Genomic DNA, 16,270 nt, shown 5'->3' with positions numbered 1-16,270 from the left:
CTTCTTGTGATGATGATTTTTATTCAAGTTCTGCCACGTGTCGAGAACGTGGCTGTGACCAACACTTCTAAGGGACTGGAGTTAAATGATCATTCTTTCAATGCTCAGGAATCATCAGTTTGATTTGAATTTTAAATATTGCATTCAGTTTCCTATCCTGTATCTTAGTTGTCATACTTTCCCTCATCCTCCTGAATATTTATTATTACAGTTTGTTTTATCTTATTATCAGACCAAATTTCTCAAGTACATATAGGATATCAGGAAGTGAAATCTTTTACACAAGTGTTTTACAACTAAAATTACAACTGTTATGTCTAAACAACAGCATTTCATTGCATGTACATAGTTAATTTTGTTTTAGAAGGGAAAACCTCGATTGAAATGTTGTTATCTTTAAGTAGGAAGTTCATTTTGTTGACAACCCCAGAGTTCATCACCTTTGTGTCCTGGCTGAGGTAATTGGGTTTCCCCAATTAATCCTGACCTCATTTTTGAGGTAAACCATAAATCCAAAATATTTTCCTTGTTTGGTGACTATTAGAGCAGATCCCTGTGATTTTCTTTGCCAGATAGGTCACTGCCCTCAGGTGGTAGAGTATCATCTGTAATAAATGGAATTTACTCAAACCTCAGAACAGGAAAATCCTGTTCTCCTTCAGTGCTTGATGATGCTGGAGCTCCAACCACCTCTTACAGAACATTAATGGAGGTTCTCCTTGAATGAAGTGGTTTAGAAGCCAATATTTAGGAACCCACTTCCCATAATTATATTTTACATCTGTGACTTAACTGTCAATTGTGGTGGCTGGGTTCAACCAGAATCTGCAATCCAGAGTCTGAATCCCATGGGAGTGAGGTCAGACAGTGACACATAACCCTTGTCTTATGCCATAAAAACACTGCTGGACTCTGTGATCCCTGTACTTCCCACTGAACTGTCCTAATCTGTCTCAAAACAGACACAGTGGTTACTTCTGAGCCTGAGATACAAAAGGATCTTTTGGAACAATATTGCTACAAGAGTATTCAGATTCTAAAAATACGATTTTTAAACTTCCACAAAAGCTATGGTATTATGTAAGCTGTAACTATTTCTGGAACTCACAAACATGTCTGTAGTTCTACTATGAAGAAGCTTTTTGCAAATCTGTATTAAAACTTACACTTGAAGGTATTCTTCAGGAAAGGCTTTGAAAATGGACACACTGAAACTACTACAGGACTTAAGGATTTAGGCAAGAACCTAATTTTTCACAGCTCTTTGAACCTCTTGCTCTCTAATGTTTCTGTCAGCTCCCACTATTGGGGCCATATTGAAGCAGCAAAGGAAGATTTTTGAAGGCCATTTCAGTGAGGGCTCCTGCCCCAAACCCACCCTGTTTGAGGCCATCTCAATGAGGGCTCCTGCCCCAAACCCGCCCTGTTTGAGCCCATTTCTGTGAGAGACCCAAACCCGCCCTGTTTGAGCCCATTTCAGTGAGGGTTCCTGCCCCAAACCCGCCCTGTTTGAGCCCATTTCTGTGAGAGTTCCTGCCCCAAACTCACCCTGTTTGAGGCCATCTCAGTGAGGGTGTTTGAGGCCATTTCAGTGAGGGCTCCTGCCCCAAACCTGCCCTGTTTGAGCCCATTTCAGTGAGGGTTCCTGCCCCAAACCCGCCCTGTTTGAGGCCATTTCAGTGAGGGCTCCTGCCCCAAACCCACCCTGTTTGAGCCCATTTCAGTGACGGTTCCTGCCCCAAACCCACCTTGTTTGAGCCCATTTCAGTGAGGGTGTTTGAGCCCATTTCAGTGAGGGTGTTTGAGCCCATTTCAGTGAGGGCTCCTGCCCCAAACCCGTCCTGTTTGAGCCCATTTCCGTCCCTGCCCCAAACCCGCCCATTCTCAGCCCATTTCCGTCCCTGCCCCAAACCTGCCCATTCTCAGCCCATTTCCGTCCCTGCCCCAAACCCGCCCATTCTCAGCCCATTTCCGTCTCTGCCCCAAACCCGCCCATTCTCAGCCCATTTCCGTCCCTGCCCCAATCCCGCCCATTCTCAGCCCATTTCCGTCCCTGCCCCAAACCCGCCCATTCTCAGCCCATTTCCGTCCCTGCCCCAAACACGCCCAGTTTGAGCCCATTTCCGTCCCTGCCCCAAACCCGCCCTGTTTGAGCCCATTTCCGTTCCTGCCCCAAACCCGCCCATTCTCAGCCCATTTCCGTCCCTGACCCAAACCCGCCCATTCTCAGCCCATTTCCGTCCCTGCCCCAATCCCGCCCATTCTCAGCCCGTTTCCGTGAGGGCGGCGCGGCCGCCCCGCCTGGGGCCCGCCCAGGGGCGTTTCCCGGCCCCGCCTGCAGGGGGCGGTCCCGCCCCATCGATCGCTCGGCGCTCCCGCACTCAGCCGCGCCCCCGCCGCCGCCGCCGCCCCCCGCCCGCCGCGCAGGTGAGTCCGGGGCTCCCGGGGCGCTCCGAGGCGGCCCCACGGGGGTACCGGGGGGAACTCGGGGAACTCCCGGCCCCGCTGCCATTCCCTGCTGCGTCAGCCGCCGCTGCCGCTGCTCGGGTCCGGCCTGAGGGGCCCCTCCCTGCCGCACGCCCCTCACGGCGCCCCGCCCCGCCCCGCCGCGGGTGGGCGAGGGGCAGCCCCGGTGCGGCCCGGGCCCGGTGCCGGTCCTGCCGCGGGGCAGCCCCGGTGCGGCCCGGGCCCGGTGCCGGTCCCGCCGCGGGGCGCGGGGGCTCCGCCTCGCCGCGGGGCCCGGGGGTCCCTCAGGGCCTCCCCGCCCGCCTCGGGCCGCTCGCCGCCTCCCGCTGCCCGGGGCTCCCGCGGGTCCGTCCCGCTCCGCCGGGCAAGGTGACCTTTGCCTTCCTCCCCGGCCCGCGGTGCGAGCTCTGCCGCCGGTGCCCCGTGTCCCGGCGCTGCCCCAGGGCTCCTTCCCTCCCGGCTTTGGGCTGGAAGAGCCCCCCGCCCGTCCGACCCCCTGTGCCCAGCGCCTGCTCCGTGTCCCCGTGCTGAAAATTCCATCCTTTTTCACTGGGAGCCAGGGCCTGCTGTGGGCTTTGCTTCTCACCCTGTTCTCCTGCTGAGTGTGGTAAAGAAATTCAAACATTATCATAGAAAAGAAATGCCTTATTTTTCTTCACAGGGCACAGCGCTGCACTGCAGAGTTAAAAGTATAAAAGAGTTAAAACATTTGAAAGATTTGTATATGGTAAGTTGTGTGCCACGAGTTAAGGTGAAAGATGTGATGCACTTAATTTACAGTTCGTAGGGTGACTTCAGGCATGGTTCACACACCAGAGGGTTTCAGTCACTGGGATGCTGCTCTCTGCTGTGCTTAAATGTTTCTTTAAGGTCTTTGCTTTGCTTTGGTTCCAAACACCTGTAGATTCCTTTTTTTTTATTAATTTTTTTTTTAATGATAGTGTAACAAAGATGACTGTGTATGCTTTTGTTTGATCTTGAGTTTCTTGTCACTTTTATTAGAATAAAAACCTGTAATACAAGCTGGTGGCCCAAGAGCACAAATGCTTAGACTTTATTATGTGAAACAGTAGTATTGTTTTTCAAAATTGTTAATAAATTTTGCAAAGGCAAAACTGATAAAACACATTTTATGTGAAGTCATGTGACTGAGTTGAATCGAACTTCTCTGTGCTGTTTTCTGTTTCATTTTTCAGGACAGCACAATTTCACTTTCAGCCTTTAGAAAAAGCCTTTCATTGCTTGCTTAATTCTTGTTATTTAATTTAACTATTAGTTAAATATTTTCACTGCCTTTTAAAGAGAGAAATAAAAGTTTAAATGGGACTGCCTAAAACTAAGCAAATCTCATAATGACAAAACTTTAAATCTTAGTGTAAAATTTAAAATGTGACTCTTGAAGTTGTTGTTTTCTTCTATTGTCAGCTGTAAATAAAGGCTGTATCTTGCTTTTTCTGCTCTGTAGAATTCAGTTGTTTAGGCTTGTATATGAGATTGGGAGAGTTTTTTAAACACAAAATCGAGACATTTATTCCATTCCAATCTCAAGGAATGGCCTGCATGCTTTTTTCATTACTGTACCAGGCTTCACCCTGCCCTTGCACTAGCTATGAGTAGTTTTGTAATTCAGTGATTAAAAAGTTGAACAGGGACTTTGGGATTTTAATGCCCTGATTACCACAGAAGTGAAACAGAAATAACTGGAGAAGAGTGAAGGGAGATGTTCTGGAGTGTGACCAGTGGTGCTTCTCTAATGTAGCTTTTTCTTCAGTGCAATACTCTCTGCTGCCACTTTGAAAACCTGTTGCAGTAACTGTTGATGAGCTATTTTTGGGGCTTGTATCTGATTACTTCCCACACACAGGCTCTCCCAAAAAGGGGTTTGAGTAGGGTGAGTTGCTTCACAGATGTCGTGTAAGAATTCTACAAAAACACAGTAGGCTTCAGGCTGCTACTTCAGACCTGGCTGCCAAACCCAGCATGGTGAAAATGTTGGCAGCAGAGGTCAAGGAGGCCAGTGCAAACTTCAGATCAACGTGGAATTTTGTCCTTTCCTTTTCTGGAGGAGGATTGTAGATTCTCTGTGTCGATTAGTGCACCACAAAGTAATGTTTTGGTTAGAAAAAGGATGGAAAGATGAACTTTATGTGCAAATATCTCTATGAAGCTGATCTGGCAATTAAAGGGCATAGGATAAAGCTTTTTTAAGGTAGAAATCAACCTTAGTGCTTTTACTTCTCATTAGATAGATGACAGTAAGACTTGAAGTGACAGAGATGTCAGCTCAGCTGAGACTGTATGTTTCACACAATAATTGTATTGTTTTTTTCTTTCAGACTGAGACTAATTATGGAAGAGAAATCCAAACAATGACAGAAAAGAATTAGTTTTCTTCTTCTAGGACAGTCATGTTGGAAGGATTGGTAGCCTGGGTCCTCAACACCTACCTGGGCAAATATGTCAATAACCTGAACACAGACCAACTTTCAGTGGCACTCCTAAAGGGTGAGGGAGGCTTTGTGGTATCTTCTGTACTGTTTTCATATTGTGATTTAGAAATGTGTTATTTTTTTGTGATAATTGGAAGGTGGAATAGACATAATCACTTAATATTGTGTTTAATATATACATATATATATAAACCCTTTTAATACATAGTTTGGTACTAAAACTTTATAATCAACAGTAATTGATCTTACGTTCTTTGCTCTTTATCAACACTCTTAAGCCAATTTACATAAAATTTTCAAAAGTATGCTTAGCTACCTTAGCATGTTGAATTTATGCCATTTTTTCTTGATACAGTTCAGTAATTTTTCTGTTGAGGGACTGTGGTAGGAAGTGTCCTGCAGCCTCTTACCTTTTAGTGCTCATAGTTACTCCCCTGTAGTTTGGTTTGTGTCATGCTGCATCCACGAGTTTTGTACTTTGTACAGAGTCCTCAAATCAATGCTTTCTGTTCACCCTTTGCTGCTGTTATCTGCTGCTTCTGGTGAGATTGTTTTGTAATACTCCAAGGCTTTTCTGTGTGTGCTTTTCACAATACTAAGAAATTCTCTTTTCAAAAGACAATAGGAAGAGGTTTTGTCTGTGGCTACAATGAAATTCAGTTCTAAAACCCCACAGAAGATTGCTTCTGGATGACATAATGAAATAGTTTGAGCACATGACACTGGAAAATTATCAAGTGTATTAAGTAACTATTGTGATCTTAACACAACCTGAAGTGATAGCCTGGCTGTTGTTATTAAATCCCATTTAATTTTTTTTAGAAACCAATGCCAGTTGTTTTGGGCTTACAGTGTTAAAGTTGGCTTTCTTTAACATAGTTTTGTTTAGCAGACTTGTCTTTTTATTCTGCTTTGTCTAGGTGCTGTTGAATTGGAAAACTTGCCACTAAAAAAAGATGCCTTAAAGGAGCTGGAATTACCATTTGAAGTAAAGGCAGGTTTGTATTTTGTTTGTGTGTGCAGGACAGATATTTTTTAAACAGGAAGTATTGGATGTTTTAGAGGACCTGTGAGTCAGAGGCTTAAACAAATGAGGTAGCCTGATTTTTAGGTTATTTCTGTTTTAGCTTTTGTTTCTTATACCACTTTTTTTTGGGGGGGGGGGGGATTTTCAAGGTTGATAAAGTAAACTTTCACAGAAATCTGATAGTGTTTCTGTTTTGTTTATTCAGGTTTCATTGGCAAAATAACACTACAGATCCCTTTTTATCGTCCACATGTGGATCCATGGGTGATATCTGTCTCAAAACTGCACTTAATTGGTGCACCAGAAAAAAGAGAAGAGTTTGATGAGGAAAAGGAAAAGTTGCAAGAAAGAGAACACAAGAAAGCCCTTCTGCTGGCACTTGAAGAAAAATGGAAGGTGAGTCACACTTGTGTTTCATGATGAAGAAATCTCTGTGGTGGATTGTATTTAAGTCTCCTAACAAGACAGAACAAATGCTCATTAAATGGAGTTAGAATTTGATTTCCACATGCTGACATAGAACAGTTTCTGTCCTACCATCCCTCACCATTATGTCCTATGTCCCACATATGTCAGAGATACGTAAATATCTTAAATTAACTAGTTTAGTTTTTCTTTCTCCCTGTTAATAGTGATTTCAGTGTAATAAAGTATATTATCTCCTTACCAGCTGTTACAGTAGTTAGTAATGCTTATCCCTGTTTCCTCTTTCAGAAAGAGCAGCAACAGAAAGGGGAGTCTTACTGGTACTCAGTTACTGCATCTGTAGTCACGAGAATTGTAGAAAACATTGAAGTAAGTCTTTGCTTTTGAGTGGTTGGCAGTTATACATTTGCCTTTAAAATGGAAAATGATTGTGGGATAGAAAAAAAAAATGTACAGTGTGTTGTGAAAGTGGTTTGTTTATGGGGAGAAGGGCAGGGACTGCTGGTATCTGAGGAGAAGGTAGAAGCAGGGAGTTCAAATCAGAAATGAGGAATAGGGTTCCTATTAAGGTAAATAGCTAGTAGAAATTTGTTGGAAAATTGCAGAAATTCAATATTAAATTGTTCCAGCATTAATGAAAAGTACTAATGTATAATGATTTAATAGTATATCTCTAGTAATGTTTTTTTTCTGTCCAGTTAAAAATCCAAGATGTGCATTTGAGGTTTGAAGATGGTGTCACAAATCCCTCACAGCCGTTTGCATTTGGCATCTGCATCAAAAATGTCTCAATGCAAAATGCAGTGTTTGAACCAGTAAGTGCAGCTTTTGTATACAAGAGCAGCTCAGATGGCATTGCTGCATTTTATGGGTGCTAGCAAATATTCAAAAAAACATACCGCATTTTAAAAATCTTTTGGTTGTTGTAATAAATTGACTCTGTGCATTTCATGTTTTTTATTTGGTTTGTAGAAACTACATACTAAAACTAGAATCTAAAAACTACATGGCATGTGGTGTGTGATCTTGACTTTACTCCACTTCTTCTGCTCCAGGTGGAGAAGCTGATGCGGAAAAAACGGATGGATGTTGGTGATTTCAGTGTTTATTGGGATACTAGTTGCACTTTACTGGGTGATCTGCCTCCTGGTGAGCTACAGGTACATGAAAGAGGTTTTGCATATGAAAGAGAGGTTGTTGTTAGTCTCCTTTCTGTATTTTCAGTCCTGATTGATGTAGAATTTATTGGATCTGGTCTTTTAAGAGCAAAAGAAATCACTGGTTTTATGCTTTACTGATAGGATACACATGCCAGCTACAAAGGCTGTGCTGTGAAATAGTTTGGTTTACTTTTGAAGAGAGAACATGTCCAAGAATTTTTTTCCAATGGACTGGCCTGCTAATAAAGTACATTCTAGAACATGAAACCAGTGCATCCTAATGACTGTTGTACACTCACTTCTTAGAGAGTAATTTACTTGTAACCCCCAGGAAGCAATGGATAGAAGTATGGAAAGTCGTGATCACAATTACATCATGGAGCCTGTCTGCACTTCTGCTCTTCTCAAGAGAAATTGTTCTAAGGAGCCTTTGAGATCCCGGCATACTCCACGGCTGGAATGTGACATTCAGCTTGAGACAATACCCCTGAAGCTTTCCCAGGTAAATACCAACCATTTACCTGCCAGTAATAACAGATATCATAAAACTGTGGCAGTGTTTGTGACAATTTAAATGCTGTTATTGTGGCATAAAAATAATACTCTCTGAAAGAGTTAGTTTGAGAGGCAGTGCAAAGAGATATATTGAATAAGTTGTTCTAAAGTCAAGCACTCAAAATTACTTATTTATTTTACTGAAAATGATTACTGCAAAAATAATTAAATTGTTTGATTATTACAATAATGGGAAGGGTGTATGTTGGTGGGAGTTGGTCTGTACAGTGCACAATAGCAGCTGATGTTATGTTGATAACTTGACATGGAAGATTTCATTCTATGAATTTGTAAATAAAGCTGTAAGTGGAATGTCACACATGAACTATTAGTGGCTGGGAGAGGATGTCACACTGGGGAACAAAACTGTGAATTAACATTAATCTTAATTCTGCACCGTGTACAGTCCATACCTGTGGTTGGGTTTTTGGCTAGGGTTTTTCCTCTCCTCTTTTCCTGGGAAAACACTCCCCCACCTCACTGATCTGTGTTGTTTCATTAAAAGATGCAGTATCAACAGATCATGGGATTTTTAAAGGAACTGGCTAGAAAGGAGCGACAGCTTAAATACAGGAAGTGGAAACCAAAGGTTACAGTAACAGAAAAGTAAGTACATCTCCATATGTGGTGTTGTCAGCTATATTAGAAAAATTAGAATGAGAAAAATGCACAAACATACATAATAATGATATGTTAGAGATTCAGTTTCCATGTTTTGTTCCCTACCTCAGAAATCAGTTTAAAATATTTGGATGTAATTCAAATGTAAAATTATCCTTACCTAAAGCTTTCAATCCAGTCTGTGTAACTCTAAATTTTGTTGCCTGTGCCTGATATGTGGCAGCTGGACTAAATCCCAGTGGGGTGGCAGGGCCTTGGGGAGCACTGTCCTATATCCTATTCAGTCTGTAGGACCAGCCCATCTGTGCTGGCTCCAGTGCTGCTGCTTTTCCTGGCTGCTGGCCCACTGCTTTTCACCGAGTCTCCTGGACCTTTCACCAGTTGGACATGCACTTGCCTTAGGTTTTTTTAATGAAATACTGATAATACAGTAATTGAAAATTGTTTCAGCTGCCGGGAATGGTGGATCTTTGCCCTGAATGCAAATCTTTCGGAGATCAGGGAGCAGAGGAAACGTTCCACCTGGGCATTTGCCCTGCATCGGGCCCGGGACGCCGTGTCCTACACGGACATGTACTACAGCAAGCTGAAGGGGGAACCACTGTCTGCTGCAGACCAGGTATTTAGACTTGAGTTTCTTCTACAGTGATGGTTAATGATCTTACACCTGGTTTGTTTCATCTTTTCCTATTTAAAACCTGGACAAGTTAAGAAACATCTTCAGTTGTGCTGCAGGCCATTTTCACTGAACTGTCTGCTGACCACAGCAGAGATTTTAATGATGTGACCTGGGCTTGTGGGAGATGTGTGAGCTGCAAGGTTCATGTGTTTTTGTTTTGCAGTGCAAAAAGCTTTCTGGTTTTTGACCTGTAACCAGTGTTCACCAAAAATAGCATTAACTGCTGTATAATGCCTGTGACAGTTGACAACATGTTTTCTTAACTCATATTCTCTGTAGATCCAAAAGGTATTTAAATACCAGAAATGTGTCTACCCATATGCTTGGGTGGATAATTGGGAAAAATTTCAGCTATTTGACAGTTGGGGTTGTTTATTAGCTTTGTTTCTCCAAATTTATTTGAGGATGAAGAATTTAATGCCTCTAATAATGAACCTATGACCTACTTCAGAAAGAAAAAAAACCTATGAACTATAATTAGCTGCTTTTTATCTTTAGATGTATTGGAACTTAAAATCAGTTCAGGGCATCATGTACCACGCTTGTATTAAAGTATTAAAGGAATTCTATTGATACTTTTAAGTTGTACGTAATCATTACTTTTGTTATTTGGGTATGAACTGTAGGAGTAGCTTAATGTACAGAAAATTTTTATAGTACTTGGCAAAGCCAGGTCTCATAGAGCATGTATAGTGTTCAGCAGAGCTGTGAAATGTAACAAGGGTAATGGCAGTGGACTAGAAGACTGTTTTGCTTTGTTGTTTCATGATAGACTTTTTAGACTTGGGTGAATAATCAGTTTCCTCAAACAGCTTGTTAATCAGTAGAAAGAAGACAACATGTCTGAGTAACTGACTATAAATACTACATTGTCCTAATTTACCCAGTTCATTTCCTCCACCTTCTTTACTCAAGACAGAAGCTTTTTTTGCTCCTGGCTAAGCAAAGCATTCTGTTAAATCAATTTAATTTCCCTGGTTTGATTTTTGTGCTGCTAATCTTGCTTCTTATTTGTAATAGGAGGATACGGTTGTGAATTTTTTTACAGTGCTAAAATAGTGTATTTTGCAATGCAAATAAGCTTTATTTATAATTCAGGGGAATGTCAATGTTACTGTTGTCTACATGATTTTCATTAATTTTCTTGTGCTGGGGCGTTTGGATATGATCATTAATGCCATAGTAGTTTTTTCTACAAGTCCCTAACTCAGTGCAGAGATACTTGGCATGTTTGATACTTGGCAAGATTCTGTCCTCCTCCTTTAATGCAGATACTTTACTTTTTTTTTTTTCTTTCCAGGCAGAAATGCATCGTATTGAGGATGAGCTGACTTATGAGGAGTTGAAGGTTCTGTATGAGATAGTTCATAATAAATTTCATGACTTAGCTGAGGTGAGAACATTCTCTGTACAGGGTAATATTTGGAATCTTTAAGTGATTATCTGAGGTATTGTACTGCTGGAGAGCCTGAGCATGTATTTTTGTTGATTTAAAAGTGTGGCATTAATGCTAAAATTGCAGAAATGCTCAGTTCTTGTAGTTTTTGCTGTTGTGTCACTTGCACAGTGAAATCTTGTCTCACTATATGGTGATGTTCCCCAGCAGGATCCTTGCCAGAATTCCTAGATCAGGTACTCTCCATCTTAAAAGCAGACAATGGAAGTGAGGGCCTGTAATGAATATTTTCCCAGAATAAACATGTGACAGAAGTGAGCCTCATGGAAATAGCTTGGGGAACACAATTAAATATGGACTAATTTCCATAACAACACAACATATCTCTTGCAAATACAAATGTTAAAATGTAGAGCTGTACTTTATGGTGTCAAATGACTTCTTTGGTTTAATGTTTCTAGACTAAGATTTAAATGGTGACATATGGCTTCATATGTGCATAATCACGTGCATATTTTTATATTCATATGAATATGCAGTTGTTAAGTGATGTATGTTTGTTACTTCTTTGTTGCTGCTCTCCTCTAGGCTGAGTATTGATTGAGAATATCTCTGCGGGGCTGCTGAGTAAATAGGAGATGAAATAGTGTTTTTGTTGTGGTGCTTTTTGTACACTGGTGATACTCTCTCACTCAGCAGCAGTAATGTGTGTGTCTTGAATGTTCAAACAGAGTGTTAAAGAGCCCTTGCCTGATTCCATTGGAGGCTCCCCTCCAGCAGAACCTGCCCGTGACAGCAGCTCTGGGATGCTGCAGTACCTGCAGTCGTGGTTTCCTGGCTGGGGAGGTTGGTATGGATATGCTCAGCAGACATATGAAGGTGAACCTTTTGAAGGGCTGCTGCCAGACCCGAAGGAACAGTGGAATCCAGAAGACATACTGGGTATGGAAACACAGGGTTTGCTCCCATGGTTTGATACCTGTTCCACGTGGGCAAAAAGAGCTCTGGACTTGCACTGTTAAAGGATTCTCTGCCAGCTGATGTACCCAGGCAGCAGAGCTTGCCTAAAGCTGCACAACCTGGGCAGTATCTCAGTGCCTGGGTAGCTGATTATTTCCAAAGTGATACAGGGAATAGATCTGCTTTCACTGTTACTGTCATTTATAGCAAAGAGCTTTGGGGGTTCTGTTCAAGTGTATGTGTGGGTCATGTGACTGGGTGTAACAGAAATAGTACTGGGTTGTTGGGGTCTTTGTAAATTCAGGCTTATGTTACCTTGATTGAAATAGAGGAATATCATGGAATATTTTTTTTTTTTTAAAGAAAAAAGGTCTATCTGCTCTAAATTTTGTTTCTATTTCCGCCCCGCAAGAGCTGGAGAGGTCTATTTTCATATTCATAGGAACTTTCTTGTTCTTCAGTAGCCCTCCAGAAAACTTAATTTATTTAATGTGTTGGTTTTGTTTTTTTATTAGGCACGGATGAATTTTTTGATCCTGCTGCAGATGCTTCCAGCATGAATACCTTTACCAAGAGAGATCATGTTTTTGCTAAATTAAATCTGCAGCTGCAGGGTGGCTCTTTCACTCTGTTGCATAGGAAGAAAAAGGTGTTGCATGCTGAAGAGACTGCTTTTATGCAGCTGGAATTTTCAGGTATTAAGCCCATTTCTGTTCTTTCTTAAAAAAGATGAGAGCTGCCTCACAATCCTTGTACTATGTAACAAATTATCATGTTAAATTCTTTAATAGAAATAAATATGTATAAAGGCTTGAAAAATACTTGTTCGTTGGACAATAGTTTTTATTTATAAAATATAAATAAAATGAATGCTGTACTATAAGAAACAAAATAATGTATGTATTTATATTCCAGGTGTAAAGATCTTGGCAGAATCCCTTCCTCGCAGAAAATCTTCCCTTCTCAAAATTCAGCTTGGTGGTCTTTTCGTGAGGGATTTGGCAACAGAAGGGACCATATTTCCTGTTCTTGTTTTTCCAAATCCTGTAGGTGACAAAAACCCTATAAGTAACTGTGTGGGATGTGTAATTGTGTATGAAAATAGTCATACTCCAAAACTCAAAACATTTCTTATCCCAGAAAGAGAAAACAAAAGTCTTAAGGAAAAGTTTCCACCTGTTGAATTTACTTTTTCTCTCTCTTTCCAAATATCATTTGTAGAGCTCTTCATTTTTTATTCTGCTTTACTGTATACTTATGACTTCAACTTTTCAGTTATATGTATTGAGAAGAAGGTAATTTGTTGAACAATATTTGATTTTTGGAACTAATCAGCATTGCTGCTTAATCAGTGATTGAGTGGCCCAAGTAATGGTTCTGTTTCACCTGTATACTGGTAAACTAAATTCACAAATAAATTCTAAATTTCTAAATAGAAAAGATTTCAGAGTTCTCTTCTGAGTGAACAAAATTTGAATCTAAAGCCATGGGGATTTCCTATGTGTTTTGTACTTTGTACTGACTGCAATTTGCACTTCAGCCTGTTTGCTGCAGGAGTGGGGAGTGTTTGCTACTTATTCATATTGCTTTCTTTTGCTTGACCATGTCAGGGGAAAAAATGCATATAATAATCTCAGACTGTACATATAGTTCAACAGAAAAGACTTTTATGCTTATCAGGTGGCTTGGTTGATTTTATCTAAACAGTCTTTTTCTTTTAAATTCTTATTAGCAAAAAGAGGTTGGCTGCATGTCTTCCTTTGGACTCCAAAGTTTGTCCTCAGAAATGACTAATCAGAGCACTGGTAAAGATTTTATTTTATATTTGATGAGATAATTCCTACAAACCAGAAATTTCAAAAATAAGTACCTAGAGTTTGAATTAATACAAATGCTTTTGCACATGGTAAAGATAAAATCATAGAAGCTTTGTTCAAGATGTAAGGTGCATTTAGGTCGACTTTAAAGAAAGGAAGAAATTATATATTTCAAGACAATAGGAGTTGCACTTACTGTTTGGTTTGGTTTATAAAGATAGGAATTCAACATTAGAACCTAAATTATACAAAGGCTTTTGTATATATAAACTTGTTGAATTCTGTTGATCGTATTTCTGTTACTGAAGAATTCTTAGCCACCTGTATTTTCCCAGTAGTGCCAGTTAAAAATCAGTTATTAAATTCTTTTGGAGTTGTTTTTTGCTTTTGTCTTATTTGTTTGTTTTGAGGTTTTTTCCAGCTGCTTTTTGTAAGGAGTTTTTTATTCTGTTGCAGATCCTGATGCCCCAGTATTTGAGATGCTTTATGAAAGAAATCCAATTCACAGCACCTTTGAGAGACGCCTGGAAGTCAGTACCAGACCACTAAATATTATTTACAATCCACAAGCCATTAAGAAAGTAGCAGACTTCTTCTACAAGGGAAGGGTTCATACCTCAGGTTAACCTTTAATGTGTTTTTTTTTTTGGTGGGGTTGGAGTTTTGTTGGTGGAATTACATCTTTTCTTGTCTTTGATTTGTATTTATTTTCATTCTTAGAAATATAAAGCACTAATCAAAGAATCTTCACTTTAAGTTTAACAATACTCCAAGTCTTGTCTGGAGGCTTTTGTTCGTTTGTTTTGTTGTTTATTTAATTGATTCAGGGATTTTGCTTTGATAGACTCAGGCAACTTCTGCTTTAAAATTGCAAGTTGGTGTTATGCCCCATGGTGGATGTTCATGTCCCCTAAATTAAAATGCATAAATAAGGAGAAGGGACTTGTTCCTGTAATCTCTTCTGGCAATTGATGGAGTTTTTTTGAGAGGGCAGTTAAAAGAATATTTCTATAGTAATGGTACAGAGGAAATAGTATTCTAATTCCTATTGTATTTTTTTGTTGATGATATTAAGGCTGCCCTTTGTTAGAGCTTCTTGAGATACCTTGATTTTTAGATTTGAACATACTCATTCCTTAAATTCCTAAGCACAACAAAATGTAGGATTTTAGTACCTAAGCCTGTAACACTATAATGTGGCCACCTTTGCAGTTTTGGTTTTTCAGTTTCTGAGGAGATGAGAAGTGACAGTAAGTAACATTAGGAACATGAAAATGTTCTTGAAATACCAGTTGTTTTTCTGCTGATTATGGTAAATACCAAAAGATTCAAGTTGCCTGGTATAAAGGTGCATGTGGCATCTCTTCTCACAAGGTGAGAATATTCCATAAATATTCAAGTTTAAAACAAACCATTGAAGCAAACAAAAAGCCACTGCCTACACATGCACATCTTAATGTTTAGTCAGAACTTCCTCTGTGGCCATGCTTAGCACCCTTTCTGTATTATTCAAATTTAGTTATTTGGGCTGAAGGTCTGTGAGAGAAAGACCAGAAAATGGATTGGGAAGTATTTTTTAGAGTGATTCATTGTTTTGTGCTTAAATAGTTCCTTTTTTCTGTGCAGCAGCCTGGTGATTAGGCACAGTGACTTTTGCCTGCTGTGTTTTCCTGTTCTGTATTTTACTGCTAAAATTTAAAATAAATCTTTTATCTTTTTTCCTTCAATTTTTTCTTCTGATTGAATGATGGGTGAACAAAGTTATACCTAGTTAGTTTTCCTTCTCTTGTGCAGGTTTTGGTTATCAGTCTGAGTTAGAGGCAAGAGTGGCTGAAGCTGCCAGAAGACAGTACAACAAGCTGAAAATGCAGACAAAAGCTGAAATCAGACAAACAATCGATCGTTTATTAGTTGGAGACTTCATTGTAAGTTTTTTCCTCCCAAATGTTTATGTAGACTTTTACACTTTCGGTTTAGGACTTGATGTTCTAAAGAGTGAGGTTTGTTGTTGTTTGTGTGATGTTCTTTGTGAGCAGGAGGGGAGTTTTCCAGGAGGTGTTCTAGATGCCTTTTGCTGTCAGTCAGTCCAGGCTGGAGGTGCAGGGTATGTTTTCACCTGCTGAAGATGTTTTTTTATTCACTACAGTGGGAGTTTGTGATTTAACAAGGTACCAAACCTGAGTATGGCTGGAGTTTGTGACAGTCAGCTCATCAGGAGAAAAAGTGGCTGGTTAGATGTTTCACATGGCTTTTTTTGGTTGGTTTTCTTGCGGGCTATTATGTCTTTCTTCTTAACTTTCAGGAAAACAGCAAAAGCTGGACCGTGTGCCTTGATATCTCTGCCCCTCAGGTGATCTTTCCCGATGATTTCAAGTTTGTGGATCCTGTGTTAGTTGTTGTAGATCTGGGAAGAATATTACTCACAAATTCTCAAGGTATGATCTAGAATTATTGCAGCTTTCCTTTTCTTTCTGTCTTCTTTCAGAAAGTCAGAGCGTAAAAAATAGCGTAAAAAAGTACAGGGAAGTTCTGGGGCATGTTCCTGCTTTGTAAAGTAGAAAAAAGTCCTTTTCTTAAGATAATAAAATGAAAGTTAATATTAGGCAATAAAGCCAGTTGGACAAAACCTGATGATTATAAAAATACTGTAGTTAAGTAGCTCTTACCTTTCATTTGGTTTTGAGGATCAGAAGAATTGTGTGGGCAGAGTAAT

General features: G+C 40.3%; 1 protein-coding gene across 7 annotated transcripts in view; it reads left to right on the top strand.

The window, feature by feature from the left end:
• The first annotated feature begins 2,266 nt into the window (after window positions 1–2,266).
• Window positions 2,267–16,270, top strand: part of VPS13D (vacuolar protein sorting 13 homolog D) — a 95,842-nt gene continuing 81,838 nt past the window's right edge. For 3 of the 7 annotated variants that reach the window (XM_072917478.1, XM_072917480.1, XM_072917476.1), the window contains exons 1-19: window positions 2,267–2,427; window positions 3,128–3,193; window positions 4,803–4,971; window positions 5,837–5,914; window positions 6,149–6,339; window positions 6,658–6,738; window positions 7,068–7,184; window positions 7,425–7,529; window positions 7,861–8,031; window positions 8,590–8,690; window positions 9,156–9,324; window positions 10,685–10,777; window positions 11,512–11,722; window positions 12,256–12,435; window positions 12,656–12,786; window positions 13,473–13,545; window positions 14,014–14,178; window positions 15,352–15,482; window positions 15,860–15,992. In XM_072917478.1, the coding sequence (XP_072773579.1) occupies window positions 4,875–4,971; window positions 5,837–5,914; window positions 6,149–6,339; window positions 6,658–6,738; window positions 7,068–7,184; window positions 7,425–7,529; window positions 7,861–8,031; window positions 8,590–8,690; window positions 9,156–9,324; window positions 10,685–10,777; window positions 11,512–11,722; window positions 12,256–12,435; window positions 12,656–12,786; window positions 13,473–13,545; window positions 14,014–14,178; window positions 15,352–15,482; window positions 15,860–15,992 (2,227 nt within the window). In that variant the 5' untranslated portion in view covers window positions 2,267–2,427; window positions 3,128–3,193; window positions 4,803–4,874. Of the gene's footprint in view, window positions 2,428–2,458; window positions 2,836–3,127; window positions 3,194–4,802; window positions 4,972–5,836; window positions 5,915–6,148; window positions 6,340–6,657; window positions 6,739–7,067; window positions 7,185–7,424; window positions 7,530–7,860; window positions 8,032–8,589; window positions 8,691–9,155; window positions 9,325–10,684; window positions 10,778–11,511; window positions 11,723–12,255; window positions 12,436–12,655; window positions 12,787–13,472; window positions 13,546–14,013; window positions 14,179–15,351; window positions 15,483–15,859; window positions 15,993–16,270 lie in introns of those variants that run through there. The other 4 variants (XM_072917482.1, XM_072917481.1, XM_072917477.1 and 1 more) reach the window with 3 other exon arrangements.

Source organism: Taeniopygia guttata, chromosome 21 (assembly GCF_048771995.1).
Source record: "Taeniopygia guttata chromosome 21, bTaeGut7.mat, whole genome shotgun sequence".
Lineage (NCBI taxonomy): Eukaryota > Metazoa > Chordata > Aves > Passeriformes > Estrildidae > Taeniopygia > Taeniopygia guttata.
This window is presented reverse-complemented; position numbering and strand designations above follow the sequence as displayed.